The 18,283-nt window shown below is 42.9% G+C and overlaps 5 protein-coding genes across 5 annotated transcripts in view; 2 read left to right on the forward strand and 3 right to left on the reverse strand.

The window, feature by feature from the left end:
• Positions 1-8,827: 8,827 nt before the first annotated feature.
• LOC128714414 (transport and Golgi organization protein 6) lies at positions 8,828-11,664 on the reverse strand. Its single transcript, XM_053809288.1, has 3 exons — positions 11,601-11,664; positions 9,200-11,514; positions 8,828-9,118 (listed from the first exon to the last, which is right to left on the reverse strand). Exons 1-3 carry the CDS (start codon positions 11,662-11,664, stop codon positions 8,828-8,830), a joined length of 2,670 nt encoding a protein of 889 aa, XP_053665263.1.
• Positions 11,665-12,157: 493 nt separating this feature from the next.
• Positions 12,158-12,619, reverse strand: LOC128716318 (NEDD8). Its single transcript, XM_053811237.1, has 3 exons — positions 12,602-12,619; positions 12,338-12,468; positions 12,158-12,245 (listed from the first exon to the last, which is right to left on the reverse strand). The coding sequence occupies exons 1-3, from the start codon at positions 12,617-12,619 to the stop codon at positions 12,158-12,160; spliced, it is 237 nt and encodes a 78-aa protein (XP_053667212.1).
• Positions 12,620-12,888: 269 nt separating this feature from the next.
• Positions 12,889-13,968, forward strand: LOC128712377 (KRR1 small subunit processome component homolog). Its single transcript, XM_053807270.1, has one exon. It carries the CDS (start codon positions 12,889-12,891, stop codon positions 13,966-13,968), a length of 1,080 nt encoding a protein of 359 aa, XP_053663245.1.
• Positions 13,969-14,067: 99 nt separating this feature from the next.
• LOC128714700 (TBC1 domain family member 15) lies at positions 14,068-16,318 on the reverse strand. The gene is made up of 3 exons (XM_053809574.1): positions 16,241-16,318; positions 15,169-16,083; positions 14,068-15,108 (listed from the first exon to the last, which is right to left on the reverse strand). Exons 1-3 carry the CDS (start codon positions 16,262-16,264, stop codon positions 14,068-14,070), a joined length of 1,980 nt encoding a protein of 659 aa, XP_053665549.1. The 5' UTR covers positions 16,265-16,318.
• A 1,068-nt stretch (positions 16,319-17,386) lies between these two features.
• Positions 17,387-18,283, forward strand: part of LOC128715044 (uncharacterized) — a 964-nt gene continuing 67 nt past the window's right edge. Inside the window, exons 1-2 of the mRNA XM_053809926.1 lie at positions 17,387-17,876; positions 18,178-18,283. The exon at positions 18,178-18,283 is cut by the window's right edge and continues 67 nt beyond it. Of these exons, the coding sequence (XP_053665901.1) occupies positions 17,387-17,876; positions 18,178-18,283 (596 nt within the window). The remainder of the gene's footprint in view (positions 17,877-18,177) is intronic.

An 18,283-nucleotide genomic window follows, 5' to 3' on the forward strand; every position in this document is an offset into this window, starting at 1 on the left:
TTTATACTACATGTTAAAGAGTTGAAATAATGACATGTATAAGGGGTCACAGAAATTTGCTCAATAAAATTGCGTGGAACTGAGAGGAATTGATGTTTATCATATTTTTTACAAACATAACTAGTAAATTTTCCATTTGTTGCATTTTTTCATTGATTTTAGAACTGCCGTTTGTCTTTGAGCTGTCATTTTTTCAAACCATCGCGTTTTACGAAATCGCGTATAGCGAGTATAGCGTAAAGCGAGGAGCTGCTGTACTAAGAATTCCTGTTGGAAAAGTGACATTGATCTACATCCGTTTTGCTGATATTAGTACTAAGTTCAGTAGTTCTAGTATTCCTAGCAACTCTAGTCCTAGTATTAGTGCTAGTAGTAGTACTCAGTGTCATTGATCATTCTAGAAGATATTCTACTATTGGTGTTCGATAACAGTATGAGAGTGATAGCTGTTAGTAGAAAACCTTCAATCCTGATCAACGATAACACGCGAGAAAGTGATAGATACAGGGTATACCCAGCCATGCAAAGTTTCCGAAAACCTTTTGTTCTTTTGTCCGCGGATATACCGAATCGACCTTCAATCTAGATACCGATGGTCAGACACTTTCGACCTTCACGCACACACTCTCACGCGGTAGTATATAAGGCCCCGCGTAGCCACGCCCGCTTCAGTCGCTTTCCGGCGTTTGCAGCGTGAAGACTTACGCCAGGTTGCAACAAAATTATGATCGATTTGATGACGAAATATTGGATTCGAGTGGAGGGGGAAATTTGGCTAAAAATAAAATTTATTATTTTTTTCTCTGCCGCGACAAGCCGGGGTGAGCGCGATACGCTCATGGGGAGCATTCGGTATGTGCTCTCGTATCTTTTTTCGATACGTCGCTCTTTTTCCCATACAATTTTCTTGTCGCTGGTGCTGTAATGAAAGAGAACATTGGATTAAAGCATTGGTACAGAAGAAAGTGGTACTTACATTATTGCCGTCTGACTATTGTTGAGTTGCGTACGTTGCGTATCATATATGAACGAGACGGAACGGGAAATATTTTACATGTACGAATATTAAGAAATTTTTTCATTTCGTATAGTGTACATTTGTAGACGAAATAATTAAAAATTTTATTAATTAATTTAATTTTAAAAATTTAATTAATAAAAAAAAATATTGTATGCTTTCTGCGTATTGTATTGTATTTACGCGTTTTGCGTATTGCTTCATTATTATCGCATTAATGATTAATAATTTTAGTCTCGTTTTATTTATATTTGTTCGAATTTTTTTCATTCTTTCGGCAGTAAAAATTTTACATAGGAAAGTCATAGAGAAATAAATTTTCTTTTTTTAGTACAATTATTTAAATATTGCTATTCTCAAACACCCGTCTCAATCGACCGCCGCAATGCATTGCCTCGGAATGTATCTAATTATACCAAGTATTGGCCCTGATTTAAGCACTTGTTTTTCAAAATATATTAGCAAAAAGTATTCCCAATGTTAGCTTAAAGGGTTGTCATTACCTTGCAATCGATGGTTTGTAAATAAATAATAAATTACATGCTATTAAATGCATGAAATGCAACACCGAAATTACACACCGGTAATGCCATGAAGCGGGACTCCATAGAACCATGCGGAAGTCGAACGCGGACACTGTGCTATGTAAAACGCTGTACGATGAGTCCGAATTGCACCCGTGCTGTGTACGGTGCAGTACGATGAGTCCGAATTGCACCCGCGCTGTGTACGGCGTAGTACGATGAGTCCGAATTGCACCCTCGCTGTGTACAGCGCAGTACGATGAGTCCGAATTGCACCTTCGCTGTGTACAGCGCAGTACGATGAGTCCGAATTGTACCTTCGCTGTGTACAGCGCAGTACGATGAGTCCGAATTGCACCCGTGCTATGTAAAACGCCGTACGATGAGTCCGAAAAGCACCCGCGCTATGTAAAACGCCGTACGATGAGTCCGAATTGCACCCTCGCTGTGTACAGCGCAGTACGATGAGTCCGAATTGCACCTTCGCTGTGTACAGCGCAGTACGCTGAGTCCGAATTGCACCAGCGCTGTGTACAGCGCAGTACGATGAGTCCGAAAAGCACCCGCGCTGTGGCAGTACGACGAGTCCGAAAACCACCTGCGCTGTTTCCGAATTGGCATTCCAGGTCGCGCAGGCGGCAACACACACTGTACATAGGTACGTACGCTGTCGACACACGCCTTGCGGTCGGTCGCTTTGCATGTGTTGGTGCGCTTCGTACGTCCGTACACGCTCGATCGAGGGCGTACCGTGATTTCGCGTGTGTATGACGTGTGTGTTTGTCTTTTATCTCACGTGGCGTGTAGGCCAGAACGAGAGATCCGAGTAAAATTGGCATGGGCGTGGTTCAATTGCTCGCTGGGTACTAACAGATGACTGAAGGAGATTCGTGTTGTCTTTTTCGTGGAGGCTCTCGTCGTATAAAAAAATGCAAATAGAGCTGTTTCTAGAAGGTTCTCAAAAAACCTATTGATGAGAGTTGTAAAAAATTATTAAAAAACTAAGAGTAGTCAACTGTGAGTTAGCTCACTACAGTGATAAAATATACTCACCCTGCTCACTCACGCGAGCTAGCAGACACAACAACCACTCATTTACTTCATGTTTCCAATGCAAAGAAGTATACTCTAATGCAACCGGATCAAACACACGGAAAGGGATCTGCTCATTAAAAAGTCATAGTTCTTCACCTCGTTGTATCCCATTTCGCTTCGGGTGTGTTAGTAATCGTACTCAAATTTCTTCCCTTCAAATACCATTTTCCAGTTCCATTCAATTCCGTCGTTACTCTCGAATGCGCAACGAAATGGGATTCGTATGTTACCGGGAACCTGATGGGTAGAAAAATGCTTCTCCTGCAATACTTCCTTTTTGGGTGCAGAAGAATTCCATCCGCCAGCGAACCCATACCCGCACGGAAGTATTCGAAATGTTGAGGGTCGAAATTCTGTAGTACTTCGCTTCCTTCAGCGTTGATTGTACGTGGGGTTACGGTGAGTTGTTACGGGGAGGGAATTTAAAAAGTGAACCACCTCCACAGAATCCGTGTAGTGATTCTCGGGCCTATAAGTTGTGTGGAATGCTTCTCTTATTCATATTTTTATATAATTATAAAATGTTCCTTCGCATGCACAGGCACATGACGCTACCATCTTTCCGCCATCGTATACCGTCCTTACTCCTTTACATATCGGGCCTCGGAATTACTAGCGAGGTAGGACTACCTTTGCCCGAACCCTTCGGTGTGTAATATGAGAGAATAAGATGAAAATCGCATTAAGTGTGATAGTTAATATCAAACAAAATTAGTGTTGCGCAAAAAGTTAACAAAACACATGAAAATACCATCACAAATTTTATTTTTTTTCGTACAATATTTCAATCTTTACACCTGCAAGGGTTTACATTGACTTTCACAGCCAGTAGTACTTTTCCGGTCTTCTCGATTCTAATTTTTTGTACACTTCTAGGGTCTCATACCATCCGAGCATAATGCTCCTGTTGGCGATGTTCGTTTTCCAATTCAATTATCTTTCACGTTTCGTCTTCTTGTTCCGTTCTCACTCTTGCTCGGAATGTTGTCCTTAAACGAAGCATTCCACCACGAACCTTGTAATATGATTTCTAGCATATGTTTCGCTTGCGAAAAGAGGTTCGTTGCTTGAAGAGACGGTTCTTGCTCGCATTGTTCTTTTATTTTTTTCGTTATGATAAATTTCATTTTAAAAGTAATTTTGCTTCGCCGCTGGTTTGCTTCCAACCATGTTCAAAGCAACATAATCATCGGCCATAGTTTTAATTTCCCTTGCTTGTTCTTCCCAGCACGGCGAGATTCATCGCAAACTTTCGCCCGGAGGTTAATGGAAATGAGACTATACAAAATTCACGAAACCACCAACGGAACATGGCTGCGCCACGTGGCCCACAACCGTGTACCGTTTTCTTCTCAAAGTTTCTGCCCCCTTTCCGTGCCGCTACCACCACCATCCACCATCGGCGGTGGCCCAACCTGCCGCTAAAACTTTTCCATCCTGGCACGAGAAAAATATATATAATTTTCTCATTAAACTTACAGTTTTTACGACTTTTATCGTAACTCAAGCGTTAGCCCCAGTTTGTGAGCGGGTGCTCGGTCGTTTGCCCGATGACGATGACGCTAACGAGTGTGCCTATTAAAATGGGTATGGGAAGGTGTAGCAGCAAATGAGCCCAGCGGCTCGAATGGAACCCAAGCGGCGTGTGTGTGTGTGTGTGTATGTGAAAAGGCTTCACAGTGGTGACGTGGAGACGCAAAACTTACGAAACGAAAGTTGCCACAAACTTTACCAACAAAGCGACCCCCTTACGCCATTTTTGCGATCGCGACTTCAACCAACATCCGCCGCTTCCGGTGCTTTCGTTGTAGAAACAATTTTTTTTCCATGCGGTTGTGTTCCCCTCACGTGTCCTTTACGGTTCACGTATACGGGCGTGCTGTTGTGGGCATGATAAGCAATTTTTGTTTGCGTTCGTAGTTTTGCGATAAAAAAAAACTCTGGTCTGATGATCTTCTATAACGAATTTCTTATCAAGTTTATACTATCAGTCACGGAAGGCAGTTGAGGAAATAGAAGTGATAAATGGCGAGAATAATTAATTCATCAACTCGTCTAAATTAGTATGAAGCGTGTATGAAGCTACTGAATGCTACGTTTATGAATCTCTAAGGTTAAAGAATCTTGAAACAAAGGGGAAAAAAGGAGAGAGATTTTTTAAGAACCAACTCATGATTCAAATCATTCTTCACTATAGATTCATATGAGTCTTCAGAAAAAGACACAGAGAGAGAAAGAGAGTCAAATTGAATGACTCTTCATTCAAATTTCATATGAGAGTTCGGAGAAAAAGAGAGAGAGCAAGAGAAAGTAATAGAGTCGAGTCTTTTGAGAATCGATTCATAGTATTAATGAATATACATCGTAGCTTTATTATTATTGTTATTTATTTATTATTTATTTATTATTGTTGTGCTCAATTAATATATGTAGAAGAGTCATTCATAGGAATCTTTAGCGAGGAATAATTCAAATCTGGAATCGACTCTCAAAAGATTCATGAATGACTCTTCTTAAAATCAATAGTTAAGTATATCAATCGACTTGGAATGGAATCAATAATTCAGAAATTCAGGAATCTGCAGAGGAAAAAAGAGTCAAAATTGTTGAATCTTTTGGAAATAGACTCATAGTCTGAATGATTATTTATTGTATATTAAAATCAAAAACTCTTCTCAAAGAATCACTAAGCACAAGATTTTAAATCAAATGGATCAAAGATTCACGACTCTCCAGAAAGAGAGAGAGAGAAAGAGAGAGAGAGAGAGAGAGAGAGAGAGAGAGGGAGAGAGAGAGGGAGATCATAAGATATATAGAGTCGAATGTTTTGAAAACTGATTCATGATTGTAATGATTATTTAATGAAGATTCATAAAAGATTTGAAAAAAAAATCATTAAACACATCATCATCAGTCATACCTACAATTTGAAATTATCCTTTAGACCAAGCTACGATGTACTAGAAATACTTAGCGCTTATCAAAGTTGAACTATAGTCCGGAACATTTTTACTCTTTATCAATATAGTAATTAATAATTATAAATTATAAATAATTAATAAAGTAATTAATTAATTAAGTAATTATTTCCCATAATTTTTCCTGTACTAAAATAATTTAGGATCAATTATTACTTTCTGAATACTGTGAAGAACCCCGTTTTACTAATGTATAATACTAAAATCATGCAACCATTTTGCACCGATTTTTCTTGCGTGCGTTTCTTTTCCCACTCGTTGTCGCTGCTTGCGGTCAGTGTGTGGTCTGCGGAGTCGCATTTATCTTCATTTGCTTCTATTTAAAATCAAATAAAACCATAAATCCGATGCTTTCCTGCGAACCTCAGGAGTCAAAACCCGCCGCTAGAGAGCGAGCGGGAAGCTTCGAACGTGTCGCCGTGGCGGAACGTACTTTATTCGCCAGTCAAACTCCGATTCAACGGTGTACGGATGTAGCTGAAGCCGAGGTACAAAAAAAAAAGGTATCTTGTTTCCCGTATTGAGACCATCATCGCGCCCGTACAGAAGGACGCCCACAGCAAAAGGATATTTTTTTCTCGCTTTAGTGTTTCCTTTTTTCTTTCGGTTGCTGCTGTTGACCGTCGCCTTCTCGGGCGAATCTTTCCCACCAGGGTGGCCGGCAGCTTTCCACCGTGCCATGGTGGATTTGCAACGTTGCTTATGGTCAGTTGTGGTTCTTTTGGTTGGTGGTCAGCTGGAAAAATGAAGGGAACAAAAGCAAAGCACGACCGCAACAACATGTTGCAAAAAACACCAGGAAAAAAGTGCACACGAACAACAAGTTCCACAACCTCCGCAAGGATTGCTGGCAAAGGGATGAAAGGATACTTTTCCACACCTTGAATAAAGCCCCCCCCCCCCCTCCGACCCCTCGCTCGTGTATGTTTCTTTTTCCGGTTTTTCATGTACAGGGACATTTTTTGTAACGAATTTTATGTTGCTTATGGAACCGACCGTCTGCTCCGTGAGGTGGACAGACAGTACGGGAGCGTTTTACATCTGTGTTCTTCTCTTTTTTTAATGTTGTAAATGTTAACGCACTTTGCCAGCAGTTATTCTCCCCCTTCGTGCAGATGAACGGAATGGGAAAAGACACACACTCACACACCGTACCTACGTACGTTAAACCGCGAAATATGCAGAACCATTTCTAATTCAGTTAATGTTGTACCATTTTAACCGGTAGTTGAGCAAATGAGTGAATGTCCAACACTTCTTTATATGGACCAAGAGATCAACCGAACGGTGTGTACCCTGCACACCCAGAAAAGATTGGTTAATTTGTCTCCAGTTTTCAGGTTTTGCGGAATGTTCGTGCATCGTGCGGCATAGCGCGTTTGCCAGCCGTTATAAATTACACCTAAATGTTCCCCCGGGGGCACCGAAGGTACACGCGGGACATGAATCATCTGCAATGATTTAACCTTATGGCACGAGCATTTAGACACACAAAGAGGCGATGCATTGGATTGGGATGGTTTGGAACAGGTTAAAAAAACGAATTATATCGGGTTATTTGCTAATTTTTAAGCGTTATTCATTGAATCATTGTGAACTTTTGCATGATAAATTCCATAGTCTTCTGTTCTATTTTGCTTTTTTGTGCCATTATTCATTTAAAAATTAAATCATTTTGTAGTAAATCAAGCTTTAGACTTAGAATACAAAGGGCTTAATTAGAGAAAGAGAATTTGATATTTATTATTGTTGTGCTCTATTAATATATGTAGAAGAGTCATTCATATGAATCTTTCTTTAGCGAGGAATAATTCAAATCTGGAATCGACTCTCAAAAGATTCATGAATCTCCAGAGCAGTGGCGGTTTAAGTCGCTTGGAGACGTAAAACGGACCCCTACGGGATGGTAGAGGCAGGGTGGAAGGGAAAGGAAGAGGGGGGAGTGGGGGAAGATTTAGGTACATGACGGACAAGCAAATCTTGGTTGATTCATGAATCTTTGAAATACAGATTCAGATCTATTCATTGAGCTCAAAGATTCAAACATTTTCATGAATCTGAATAAGATTAACCCAACTGTAGTACCTAATCATTAATAATTATTGATGTTCTACTACTTATCAACAGTTTCTTATTACTACGTAAGTGATCAACAGCTCAAGCATGGCGGATTAAGAGAACGAATGCGATTGTTTTACTCCTAGTCGATTGAGACAAAATCCGCCAGATCCAGTATTCTTTCACAACAACAACAAAAAACCCCTTCTGTCACCAAAACCCTTCCTTTCTAGCATGTTGATCATGATTGGCAATATTGTACGTTTGACGAGTGATCGAAAGATGGATCTTCTATTACGATCTATAATAACGAACAATCTCAATCAAAATAAAAAATCAAAATAATCAAATTAAAACTGGAAATGGAAATTATAAAACTGGTTGGGTTTTTTAAGGATTTCGACGTATGCGACTGGGATTTGAACGAATGGGAAGAGAGAAGCTGTTTAAGATTAAAAAAAAGATTTAATTGATAGGTGATCTACATATCTATTGTGCATGCTTGGTCAATTGTTTATAAATGTAAGCAACAATATCTTCTGCTATTGTGCAAAAACTGTAACTTACCTTATTCAAGTCTGCTTTTCCACACAACACTAACCGCGATCGTCGTCACTGATTTACTGAAATACCGGACGTGGTCGTTCTTTATGCATAGACAACCATCCTTCGTTCACCTTGATAGAATGACCATCAACGGAAGACGGTACCATGAGGATTATCTTTATTCTTTGAACAAGAAAAGAGCAGGGTTACGTAAGCTGCGCGTACCGAAGGTAAGCAAGGGTGACAAAGATCGCTTTAATTTTATTCTGGTTTCAACTGGCATCGCAAACACAATAAATCGGAAGGGTCAAAAACGAGAACATTGCAACAAGAAAAGAAAAAGGGGTCAAGAACTGTCTCACTTACTTACTTATCCGGCGCTACAACCGCTTCGCAGTCTTGGTCTGCTGCTTCGTCGGTCAATCCATTTCATTATCATCCATTTCATTTCAAAAATTTTCAGGCTAGACACGTCACGATAGTGTTCGTGAACATCGCAACGAGAATCCTTTTTCGGAAATGCTAGAATTAAGGGTCATACAAAATGTGTTTTATATAGCAAAAACTATTTACATAGAGAAAACCACATGTATTGCCCAATGCGACGCTCAAATAACTCTGCCAAACATACGTCTTTCCAAATCATCTGGCTTTATCTGAAGAAAATCTTTCGTTTTTGCCTTCAAATGATCTAATGCAACAGCTGCCTGAAGCTTGGTAACGTCATCATTGTCGGTTGTGATAACATGTTTCAAGAATCGATAGATCAATAATAGGTACTCCTGAAAATCCATTAAACTATCGATTCCTTCCAGTAGTTGAGAAAGCACCAGAATTGCAGCTCTTCTAGCAGGAAGATAACGATCCGTGTCTACGATCGATTGAATGCATGTGAAAAGCTGTGAGATAAAGTAAATTGAACAAGAAACATAAGTCCATTAGCCATGAAAGATAATGTTTACAGAATTACGAATGCTTACCTCGTAGAAAAAGTGATGCACTTGGTAGGAAAGCATACGACACATGCTGCCGACATTCGAAAGGCTCGAGGTGCGGAACTCGTCAACGGCATTACGCGTGCCGGTGAGAAAACAGTTCAGTAGCACATCACGATAGCGCACCGCCAAAGGACCTAACGTTTCGACCGTCTTCACCGTCGCTTCGCCTATTTTAAGCCGAAAGTCTGTATCATTCTCCTCGCTAAGATACTCCTTCACAAGCGCATCGATAACTTCCGCCTCTAGCACATCACAGAGCGCCACCAGCAAGCGGACCGAGTTGAGGAATGCGTAACTTTCCTCATCGCGCAGATTTACCAGTGCCAGTATTAGAATTTTATGCCGCTGGACGTACGTTTCTGGATCGCGTTCTTTCAGCAACTTTAGCAACAGGGTCGTTCCGTACACCTTACAGTATGGTTGCTGATCCGAGCAAAGGTTTAACGCATTTTGGCAGGCCGATTCCGACAGTTCACCGCGCTCGGTTGTTGTTTCGTTACAAAGCAGATCGATTTGAACTGCCATCGTTTCACTACAACTCGTCGAATTACGGTACCGGCGAAGAAGCTTCAAAATACCTTCTACCTCATTTCGATTGCGAATGCGTTGAAGAAATTCTTGAAAAATGGACAACACAATCTCCAGGATGTCGGAACTGCTGGCACCATTATCGGATGCGTTAGAATCATCGATGATCGATGTTAGCGACACGGTTAATATGCCCAAAACTTCCCCCGGATTGTCGTATAATTGAGAATGGAAATGTTTGTGGTGGATAAGCTCCATCAGCGATTGAATGAGAATGTATTTTTGATGGAACCGAGCGCACAGCAAACCGTCACGCTCGACGGCATCTAACAGCCGATTGGACTGTTGTGACGAGTTGTCTGTCCACATGCCGGTCACAAGCTGATTTAGCAGTACAAGAAACACATCGTACAGTAGCAGGTTTCGATTAGATGATTTCAGTACATCAACCAGTACTGGCAGAAGACTATCGCTCTCAGGATCTCCGTCGTTCGTTGCAGGACCAATTTGTAAGCTGTAGTTATTGTCATTCGGGACATATTTCAAAATAATTCGCGGATGAAGCAAATATTTGCCAATTTCACCCTCTGGTTGATTTAGCAAGAGAGTCGTTACTATTTGTTGCAATTCCGATTTCGATCGGTTGGCTAAACAAAATATGATCATGCCGTGCAGATACGTTTGTTCTTCGTACGTCGATGGAAGCACAGAGATCATCTTTAGGAAGAGATGGAGATATGGTATCAATAACGCCGATGGCAATGCTGTGAACGTAGATCCCGTAAACGCCATACTGCATTCGTGTAATTTGCTCATCAATGTTATTCGCTCTTGAACCACGCATCCCGTCACAAGCTCTTTTGGCCCAGCAAGATCTTGGAAGATACCGAAAAAATATTCCTCAATAAGTGAGTGAAGTTCACGATACGGGGCCGGCAGTTGGCAGAATCGTTTCAGACATTCGATACACGTTGCAGCATAAGTTGACGCTTCTTGCGTGCCTGTTTGAACGGCCCAGCGGTAGAACTCGAAACAGTCCGTTAATACTTGTCGGTAAAATTTCTTCGTGTGTCCCTTGCTGCTTACGATTTTGGCAATTACTTCACTTTTCTGCCACGCCGGTACGTTTTCATTGGTATCGCCAACCGCGAGTAAGGTTTTGCATAGCGCACAGAAACCACCCGGTTCTCCAGTAAGATGCAACAAATCGGTATGTAATACTTTGGCAAGTTCTATGGGTAGACCGTAGGAGCCTTTTATCACCAGTAAGCTACGGAAGATAAGATCCTTGGGAAAGGCAAACTGTTGCCATTTGTCCATCAAACTTGCCTGGGAGAGACTGTAGCAACCAGCAACGAAATCGATAACCGTGTCGGTTAGCCGTGGATGAACGGCGAGCATTTTCTTTTCAAATAACCGTTGAAAATGATCAATACAGAACGAAAGTCTACGAACTCGTTCCTTTTCTTCTACCACGACCATCAGTTGGCTTTCACAGCTGGATAGTCCTCGTAGCTCGCGTGGCAGATAAAGATGAATGGTGAATTGGCGTACTAGATCGATCATGGTAAGATAGTGCGCTAGATCATGTAGATTTATAACTTCCTCACTTTCAACCGATTGGTTTTGCTTTTCCACCAAGCCCTTGACGGCAAATTCAGTGAGCAGCGTACAGTATTGGGCAGTGATTTTCCAAAGGCTGTCTGAGCCGATTGATGCTTCCACCGAGAAAGGTCGCAGACATTCTTCCAGTTTAGCCAGCGTAATATCTTAAATGAGAACAAACTGTATCAGCGTCATGTTAATCAATTCTTAGCCACTAGTTCGAAGCCTTAGGACCTACTTTTATTCTTACCTTTCGGTTTTAAATTGGCAACGCAAACGATCACTTCACGAAGTGCTTCCACATTAATTTCCATCTTTATGGGTACTGCTGCTGCAGATATACTGCTCGTAGTTGGCAAGCGTGTTCTTCTTACTGGTTATCACACGACACCGTTGTAAAATACAATCTATTCTTCCAAAAATATATCAAATTCCATATGCTTCCGCAAGTATAACATGCTGTATCGGTCGCAGAAACAGTAACAATAACAAACATTCTGTGCTGCTTGCCGCCATCTGTCAAACGTCTAGAGAAAGAGAGGGAACAGAATATGAACGGGATGCAATGACGAAATATTCGACGTTTTTCCATCGCTGATATTTTGCAAAATCATCAAAAATCGCATCAATGTTTATAAATGAAAAGAATCAAAAATGATACAGCGCTGTCGTTTTTTATTGATTATGTAGTGCCTTTATTCAGTGACACATTTCCAAAACCAATGTTATTAAACCAAACAATCCGACAATAGACACAGAACTTGTATGCGCCGAGATTACGGAACGGCGAATTTCCATCCTTCGCGTTCACAGAGATCCTCCTCTTAATGCCAACACCAGATGTAGAACAGAACCACCTTGAACCTTGTAGTCCTGGGCAGTTTTGTCATCGTTCCTAAAATGAACACCCCAGAAAGGTAAACGTGAAAAAGGATCCAAGAACGTAGCTAGCGGGATGGTATCGGATCCGTAGCGAGAGAAGTTTACATCTGTTTGCCGGAAAAGATCAACCGCTGCTGCTGGGGAGGGATGCCTTCTTTCTCTTCCACCCGTTCTTTGATCCGGTCCACTTTGTCCGTGGGTTCGATGTCGATTTCGATCTCTTTACCGGTCAGGGTCTGTTCCGAGGGCAGCCAACACAGTTTCCGGGATGGCGCAAGGTTGTAGCCGAGAAAAGATCAACGAAAAAAAGACACCCGCACCATTTAAGTCTGTGCACTTGCTGGCTAAATGTGTTCGCTTCCGTATTACCTTTACTTTGATCAACATTATCACGGAGATTTACAGAGATTTAGATCTTTACTCAAAAGTTCAGCCGCAAACAAGCCTGCAAACAATCGGTTCCGTATTCCGCTTGATTGTGTTTGTTTCAGCTGTCAAAAGTGCTCGAAAAGATAATCGTAACTGCACGAACATAGTAGTGCTCTCCGATCAACAACAAACCATAAACGTCAAAACATCCACGAACTTTTGCACGTTTTTGTTGTGCGTCGCGTGTTTCTTCAGAGATATTTTGCGAATTAACGCGATAAAAAGCCATGAGCGATTCTGAATCCGATGCCGGTGAGCTGGAAAAGGGAGTGGAGCATTTCAATGGACCGGTGGAAAATGCGTGGCTGATGAAAATTCCCGAGTTCAAACCCGAAGACAACCCCAATGGGCTGGTGGAGGAGAGTTCGTTTTCATGTCTGTTTCCAAAGTATCGCGAAAAGTACGTCAAGGAATGCTGGCCACTGGTCGTTAAGGCGCTCGGGACACACCACATCAAGGCCGATCTGGATCTCATCCTTGGTAACATGACCGTGCGGACCACTCGCAAAACGTGGGACCCATTCATCATCATCAAATCGCGCGATCTCATCAAACTGTTGTCCCGATCGGTACCGTTCGAACAGGCGGTAAAAGTGCTCGAGGATGAAATTAGCTGCGATATCATCAAAATCAAAAACCTCGTACGCAACAAGGAGAAGTTTGTTAAACGCCGCAGTCGACTGATTGGACCGAATGGCTGTACACTGAAATCGCTGGAATTGCTAACGAATTGTTACGTGCTGGTGCAGGGTGCCACTGTTTCGGCGATCGGGCCTTATAAGGGTCTCCAGTGCGTCCGGAAGGTGGTGGAAGAAACGATGAAAAACATTCACCCGATCTACAACATCAAAGCGCTGATGATAAAGCGCGAGCTGATGAAGGATGAAAATCTGCAGGAGGAAAATTGGGAACGTTTTCTGCCCCGGTTCCAGTCGAAGAACACTTCCAAACGGAGCAAACCGAAGGTGGTCAAGAAGAAGAAGGAGTACACACCTTTCCCACCACCGCTGCAGGAAAGCAAGATCGACAAACAGTTGGCTTCCGGTGAGTACTTCCTCACCGATGAGCAAAAACGGTCCAAAAAGCGGCAGGAACAGGTGGCCAAGGAGAAACGCAACGCCGTTGTGCAGAAGCAACGTCGCGAACAGGACTTTGTCGCACCGGAGGAAACGAGCAAAAGATCGAACGGTGCCGCCAACACGTCCGACAAACTCGACGTAAAATCGTTGAAAAGTAAAATTGCAAAAGCCAACAAACGGGCCGGCAAAGACAAAGTGAGCACGGTTAAGAAAAGTAACAAAAAGTGAATAAACAAGTTTACTGTACATTCTTCATGGCTACAAATGTGTGGTGTTTCGTTTCGTTTCCCATCGGTTCCCGTCAACCCGCTCACTATTTCTATCGCCTTAAAAAAACATATAGCTCAACGACAGATCGCACGCCTCGTCAAGCTTTCGTTGCAGAATTTCCTTCTCCTCCGGTGAACGTTCGTTCACGATCGACATGCAGCTATCGTCATCTTCCTCGTCCTCATCGGTATTTCCCGTGGTTCCTCCTCCATCGCTTGTCGTCAACTGTTCGCCAATGATTTTGCGCAGCTCGTGGTTCGATTCTTTCGGCGATTCATCCAGCGTTTGTTTTACCTGCAGGTAGATGCTTTCTGCTTGTTCGAGTACGGCTGCCAGATTCAAATTGCCCGACAGTTCGTTCACGTGCTTCAGGATCTCGGTAAAGCTGAACTGCCCATCGATGAACACATCCATCTCCTGGTCCAGGATGGCAACGCACACAAATAGGTGAAAGTTTGCGCACGGCAGTCCCGTCCAAAGCACCTCCCACAGCTGCATAATGTCCGCATTGGCAAACTCACGCTTAAACCAAACCAAAAGCCAGCGGAAACAGAAGTACATGTTTTCCGACTGGTTCTCGCGCATATAATTGAACAAACGTTCGTTCACGAACGATAGTAGCACGCGCAAATGCTCTAGCTGCTGCTTCATGCCTTTCTGGTCGATGTCGAAGTTGGCAAACACTTTGTGCATGAAGCCGACGAAGCACCAGAAGCTTTCCGCTTCGTTCTGCACTAGGCTAAGGATTGGAGCGAGCAGATCGCTCATCCCCTGCACGTACCCCAGATCGAAGTTGTACATCACGTACGTCATGAGGATGTCTTGCAGCTTGGCTAGGTTCGGATTATCGTCACCGGCGAAAAATTCGTACGTTCGATCCGTCCGTTTAACGTCCTTTTCGATCTGACATTTGCGCTCCCGGTAACCAGTAAAGTTGTGCTCCTGCGTTGCCGTCATCGACAGCCACTGGAACTTCATCTGAAAGTATTCCTGCGTTTTATGAGCCCTTCGCTCATCGCGCTGCTGAACGGTGTGCTCCCAGACGTCCAATCCGAGAAGATATTTCCAAACTTCAGCCCGTATATCTTGTTTGATTCCCTGCAAGCATGAGCCGATCATTGACATATCACCCTGAAATATTTAATCAATTTTACTTACTCCTCGAAAGATTATCTCCTTGACGCGTTCCGGATCGGAGATGGCCCCGTTCGGGCATTTTACATCCTCCCACGTTCCGGCATCCAACGGAAGCCCACGATGCACGGGGGGTCGTGGGGCTAGCTTTCTGGATTCGGTACTAACCGTCTCGCCATTTGCAGCTACCGAATTCTCTGGTTGGCGTTCCGTTGAATCCGATTCTGCATCGATGCTTGCATTTAAATTGCTCAACCGCAGCTCACCGGGAATTATGCTTTGAGACGTTGGTCGATTAATTGGAAGGATTTGATGCACACTGGCCAACTTCGACAGCATGTCCATGTACGGGCGGGGTCGTGGACGGGCCCGTATATCGGCAATATTGAGCTCGGAGAAAGATTTTTGCAGCTTATCCTGATCCGGATCATCGATGCATCGATAGAAATTTTTGCGTTGTGTGCTCTTGCGTACGCAGCGATACCGTTCCAGCAGCTGCAGCAAAACGCTGGTCGACGTTTGTCGGAACAGATAGACACTGTGCACCGTGTGGTCGTGGTTGTAAAACCGCAGCTCGTCCTTATACGTTTCGAGACCCTTCAGATCGCGCAGAAACACCCGGATGATCAGCTTAGCTTTCGCTGTGGGACCGGCAGGTGGTTCCTCGCTTGCTGCACGTACATTCGCTGGGAGGCTCGCTAGCGCAGTAGGTTGCAGCGGTTGCTGTGGTGACGGTTGTCGGGAAATCGCATCAACCAACGACCAACCGCTTTCGAGACTCTCGGAGTCGGTGATGTCGCAGGTTTCGGGCTTCCACTCGAACGCGTGAAGATTCGTCTTCGTACACTGGCCAAACGTTAGGATGCCTTCCGCATTCAGTGCTGAGATGTAGGCTGCATTGGCCTTCTTCAGTATAACACCGTTTTGGATAAACTTTTCCTGTTCATCAGCAACGATCGAAAAGATACGCCGTGAGTCAAACCGTCAACAGAAAACGAAGCGTTAGAGTCACTTGCACCAGAAAGTGAAAACACCGTCACTTTCGAAGGACACCTCATGCGATGACCCCCGAATAGAAGACCCCCTCCCTACTTACCTCCATGCCACTGTCGTTATCCATATCTTTGTTGTCCTTTTGTAAACGGGAGGGAGGTGCACAATACGGTTCGTTGTCTGCCAATGTGGATGACGAAACGATTGCAAGCAGGTCTTTTTTGTACTTCCTACACGTACGATACCCCCTGCTGTCGTTACTCACTACGTATTAGCTCCACAATCGGAGTATTATGAGTATCGTATAGAAACTGCATCAGAAATTAGATATATTTTCCACTAGCTTTGCGCGACTTACAATGCACAGCAAACGGGTTCACACGTTGATTTATTTTGATCAAGCGTTAGCCTGAAAACGAACGCAAAACGGTGACTCGCTTTAATGCGCAACAATAAAAAACAATAGGTATCTGTTTTTCTTTTTTTCCTTTTCCTGCTGTCACAACATAGTCCGAAAAACATATGATAATCTCTATCGAAACCAGGTTCGATCATTGCCGTAGTTTGGATTGGACGTCATATGAAATATTGACAATCATGCGCAACAAAAGGAAACACGATTATTCCAAAGGAGTGGAATTCTACATAAACTAGACCGTCATCAGCAAAGCCGAAAGTGTTCTGTAACCATTGGAGCAATCATATCGGTTACCAGCCATGTGATACTTTTACGTGACCTGTTCTGTCCCGGGAACTGTGTTTTATACTTATTTAAATTCAATTTTCACTTTTTTCTAGCCATTGTTAAATTTGTCCATAAGTTTTAACGTTCATTTATGTGTGGTAATCTGAACATATTTTTCATTTATGGCGTACAGATTTTAATAATTGTTGCCAATTTTACAGAACAACGAAATGAAAATGAATGCAATGAAATATTTCAAGCAATCTCTCTGTTTTTTTGGGCTTCACGTCAACCGCTAGGCACCGTACTGTCAACGATGTAAACAAATTGTTATTCAATTTGCTTGTGTTCGGTGCATGTACACAAACGAAATTTAGGAAAATGTGTTAATTTAAAAATCTTAACGTTGACGAAGCTTTGAACAAGTAACGATAGTGAATAAAACAGGTATTCTGATAAACTTTCAACGTTCAGCATCATGAAACATTGACGAACGGATAGTTTCCTGGTGGGACAAAGATTTCTCTTGGTTCGTCCCCGTGAAATCTTTGATGTAAGAACAACATGAAACGTGTAGCAGAGCTTGATTGTAAAAATGTACCCGTCGGCAAGTCGCGTGAAAAGTTGTTGCGCTCGCGCAACAAACGCAAATGCAAACGAAAGAAAAATGCACGTACGATGAGAATGCGATTGTGGACATTGAAAGAGCCAGCGAATCAGTGCAGCTCGGAACAATACCAGCGGGAAAGCATTCATCATCCGCCGCCGATAGCTGCCGAACCGTGCACTGAGATACGTTTGAAGCATGCTCAGAACGTATGGATTAGAACTTATCAACGGATTGTAAAATGGCATGGGAAACATCAAACGAACTATTGGAAGCACTGTGCTCAACAGTTGAAGGCAGAAAATGATCGTCTAAAGCGTGTAATGTTTGCAACTCGACCATTAACCAACAGTAACAATGCTGTGGAGAGTGATTCCGATGAAGATCTTCACCACAGAGACGATCCGTTCGGTGATACAGAGGACGAAAGTTCGGAGGAATTGGACGGTAAGCAATCATTAGACAATAATCGGTGAAAGGAACTAAATAGTTAAAGCGATGAAGCACATGGTAATGTTATATTGAGCACAAGTATTGCATAATAATCCTCATTCAGTGCTAACCATCCGCAACTTCGTTTTACGTGTTTGTGACACGTGTGGACGCTTGTTAACAGTTTCATGTAAAAGAAGCGACAACGCGATCGTACGCATGCGACAAAGTGAACGGACATTTCGTTTACCGGAAAGCGAATGTTATGTGAATATGCAACCAATCCTTTTTTCCCACCTGATTTTTTTGTTTGCAGCAATCGAAGGATCTCACAAAAGACTACAACGACAGCGAAAACGACGAACCTCCGGGCGGGACGAGCAGCGGCAAGAGCGAGACGAGCTTGACGAGGAGTTTCTCGC

The sequence above is a fragment of the Anopheles marshallii genome, chromosome 3, assembly GCF_943734725.1.
Source record: "Anopheles marshallii chromosome 3, idAnoMarsDA_429_01, whole genome shotgun sequence".
Taxonomy (NCBI): domain Eukaryota; kingdom Metazoa; phylum Arthropoda; class Insecta; order Diptera; family Culicidae; genus Anopheles; species Anopheles marshallii.

What these genes read in the sequence shown, in the direction of transcription:
- LOC128714700 (XM_053809574.1), bottom strand. Translation starts at nt 16,264, where the DNA reads ATGGATAACGACAGTGGCATGGAG. An exon ending in ATAACGACAGTGGCATGGAG is followed by an intron (nt 16,084 to 16,240) that starts GTAAGTAGGGAG and finishes GCTGATGAACAG; the next exon opens with GAAAAGTTTATCCAAAACGG. An exon ending in AGGAGATAATCTTTCGAGGA is followed by an intron (nt 15,109 to 15,168) that starts GTAAGTAAAATT and finishes TCATGCTTGCAG; the next exon opens with GGAATCAAACAAGATATACG.
- LOC128714414 (XM_053809288.1), bottom strand. Translation starts at nt 11,664, where the DNA reads ATGGAAATTAATGTGGAAGCACTTCGTGAAGTGATCGTTTGCGTTGCC. An exon ending in TGCCAATTTAAAACCGAAAG is followed by an intron (nt 11,515 to 11,600) that starts GTAAGAATAAAA and finishes TTCTCATTTAAG; the next exon opens with ATATTACGCTGGCTAAACTG. An exon ending in TGCATCACTTTTTCTACGAG is followed by an intron (nt 9,119 to 9,199) that starts GTAAGCATTCGT and finishes TTTATCTCACAG; the next exon opens with CTTTTCACATGCATTCAATC.
- LOC128716318 (XM_053811237.1), bottom strand. An exon ending in ATCTTTTCCGGCAAACAGAT is followed by an intron (nt 12,246 to 12,337) that starts GTAAACTTCTCT and finishes TGTTCATTTTAG; the next exon opens with GAACGATGACAAAACTGCCC.
- LOC128712377 (XM_053807270.1), top strand. Translation starts at nt 12,889, where the DNA reads ATGAGCGATTCTGAATCCGATGCCGGTGAGCTGGAAAAGGGAGTGGAG.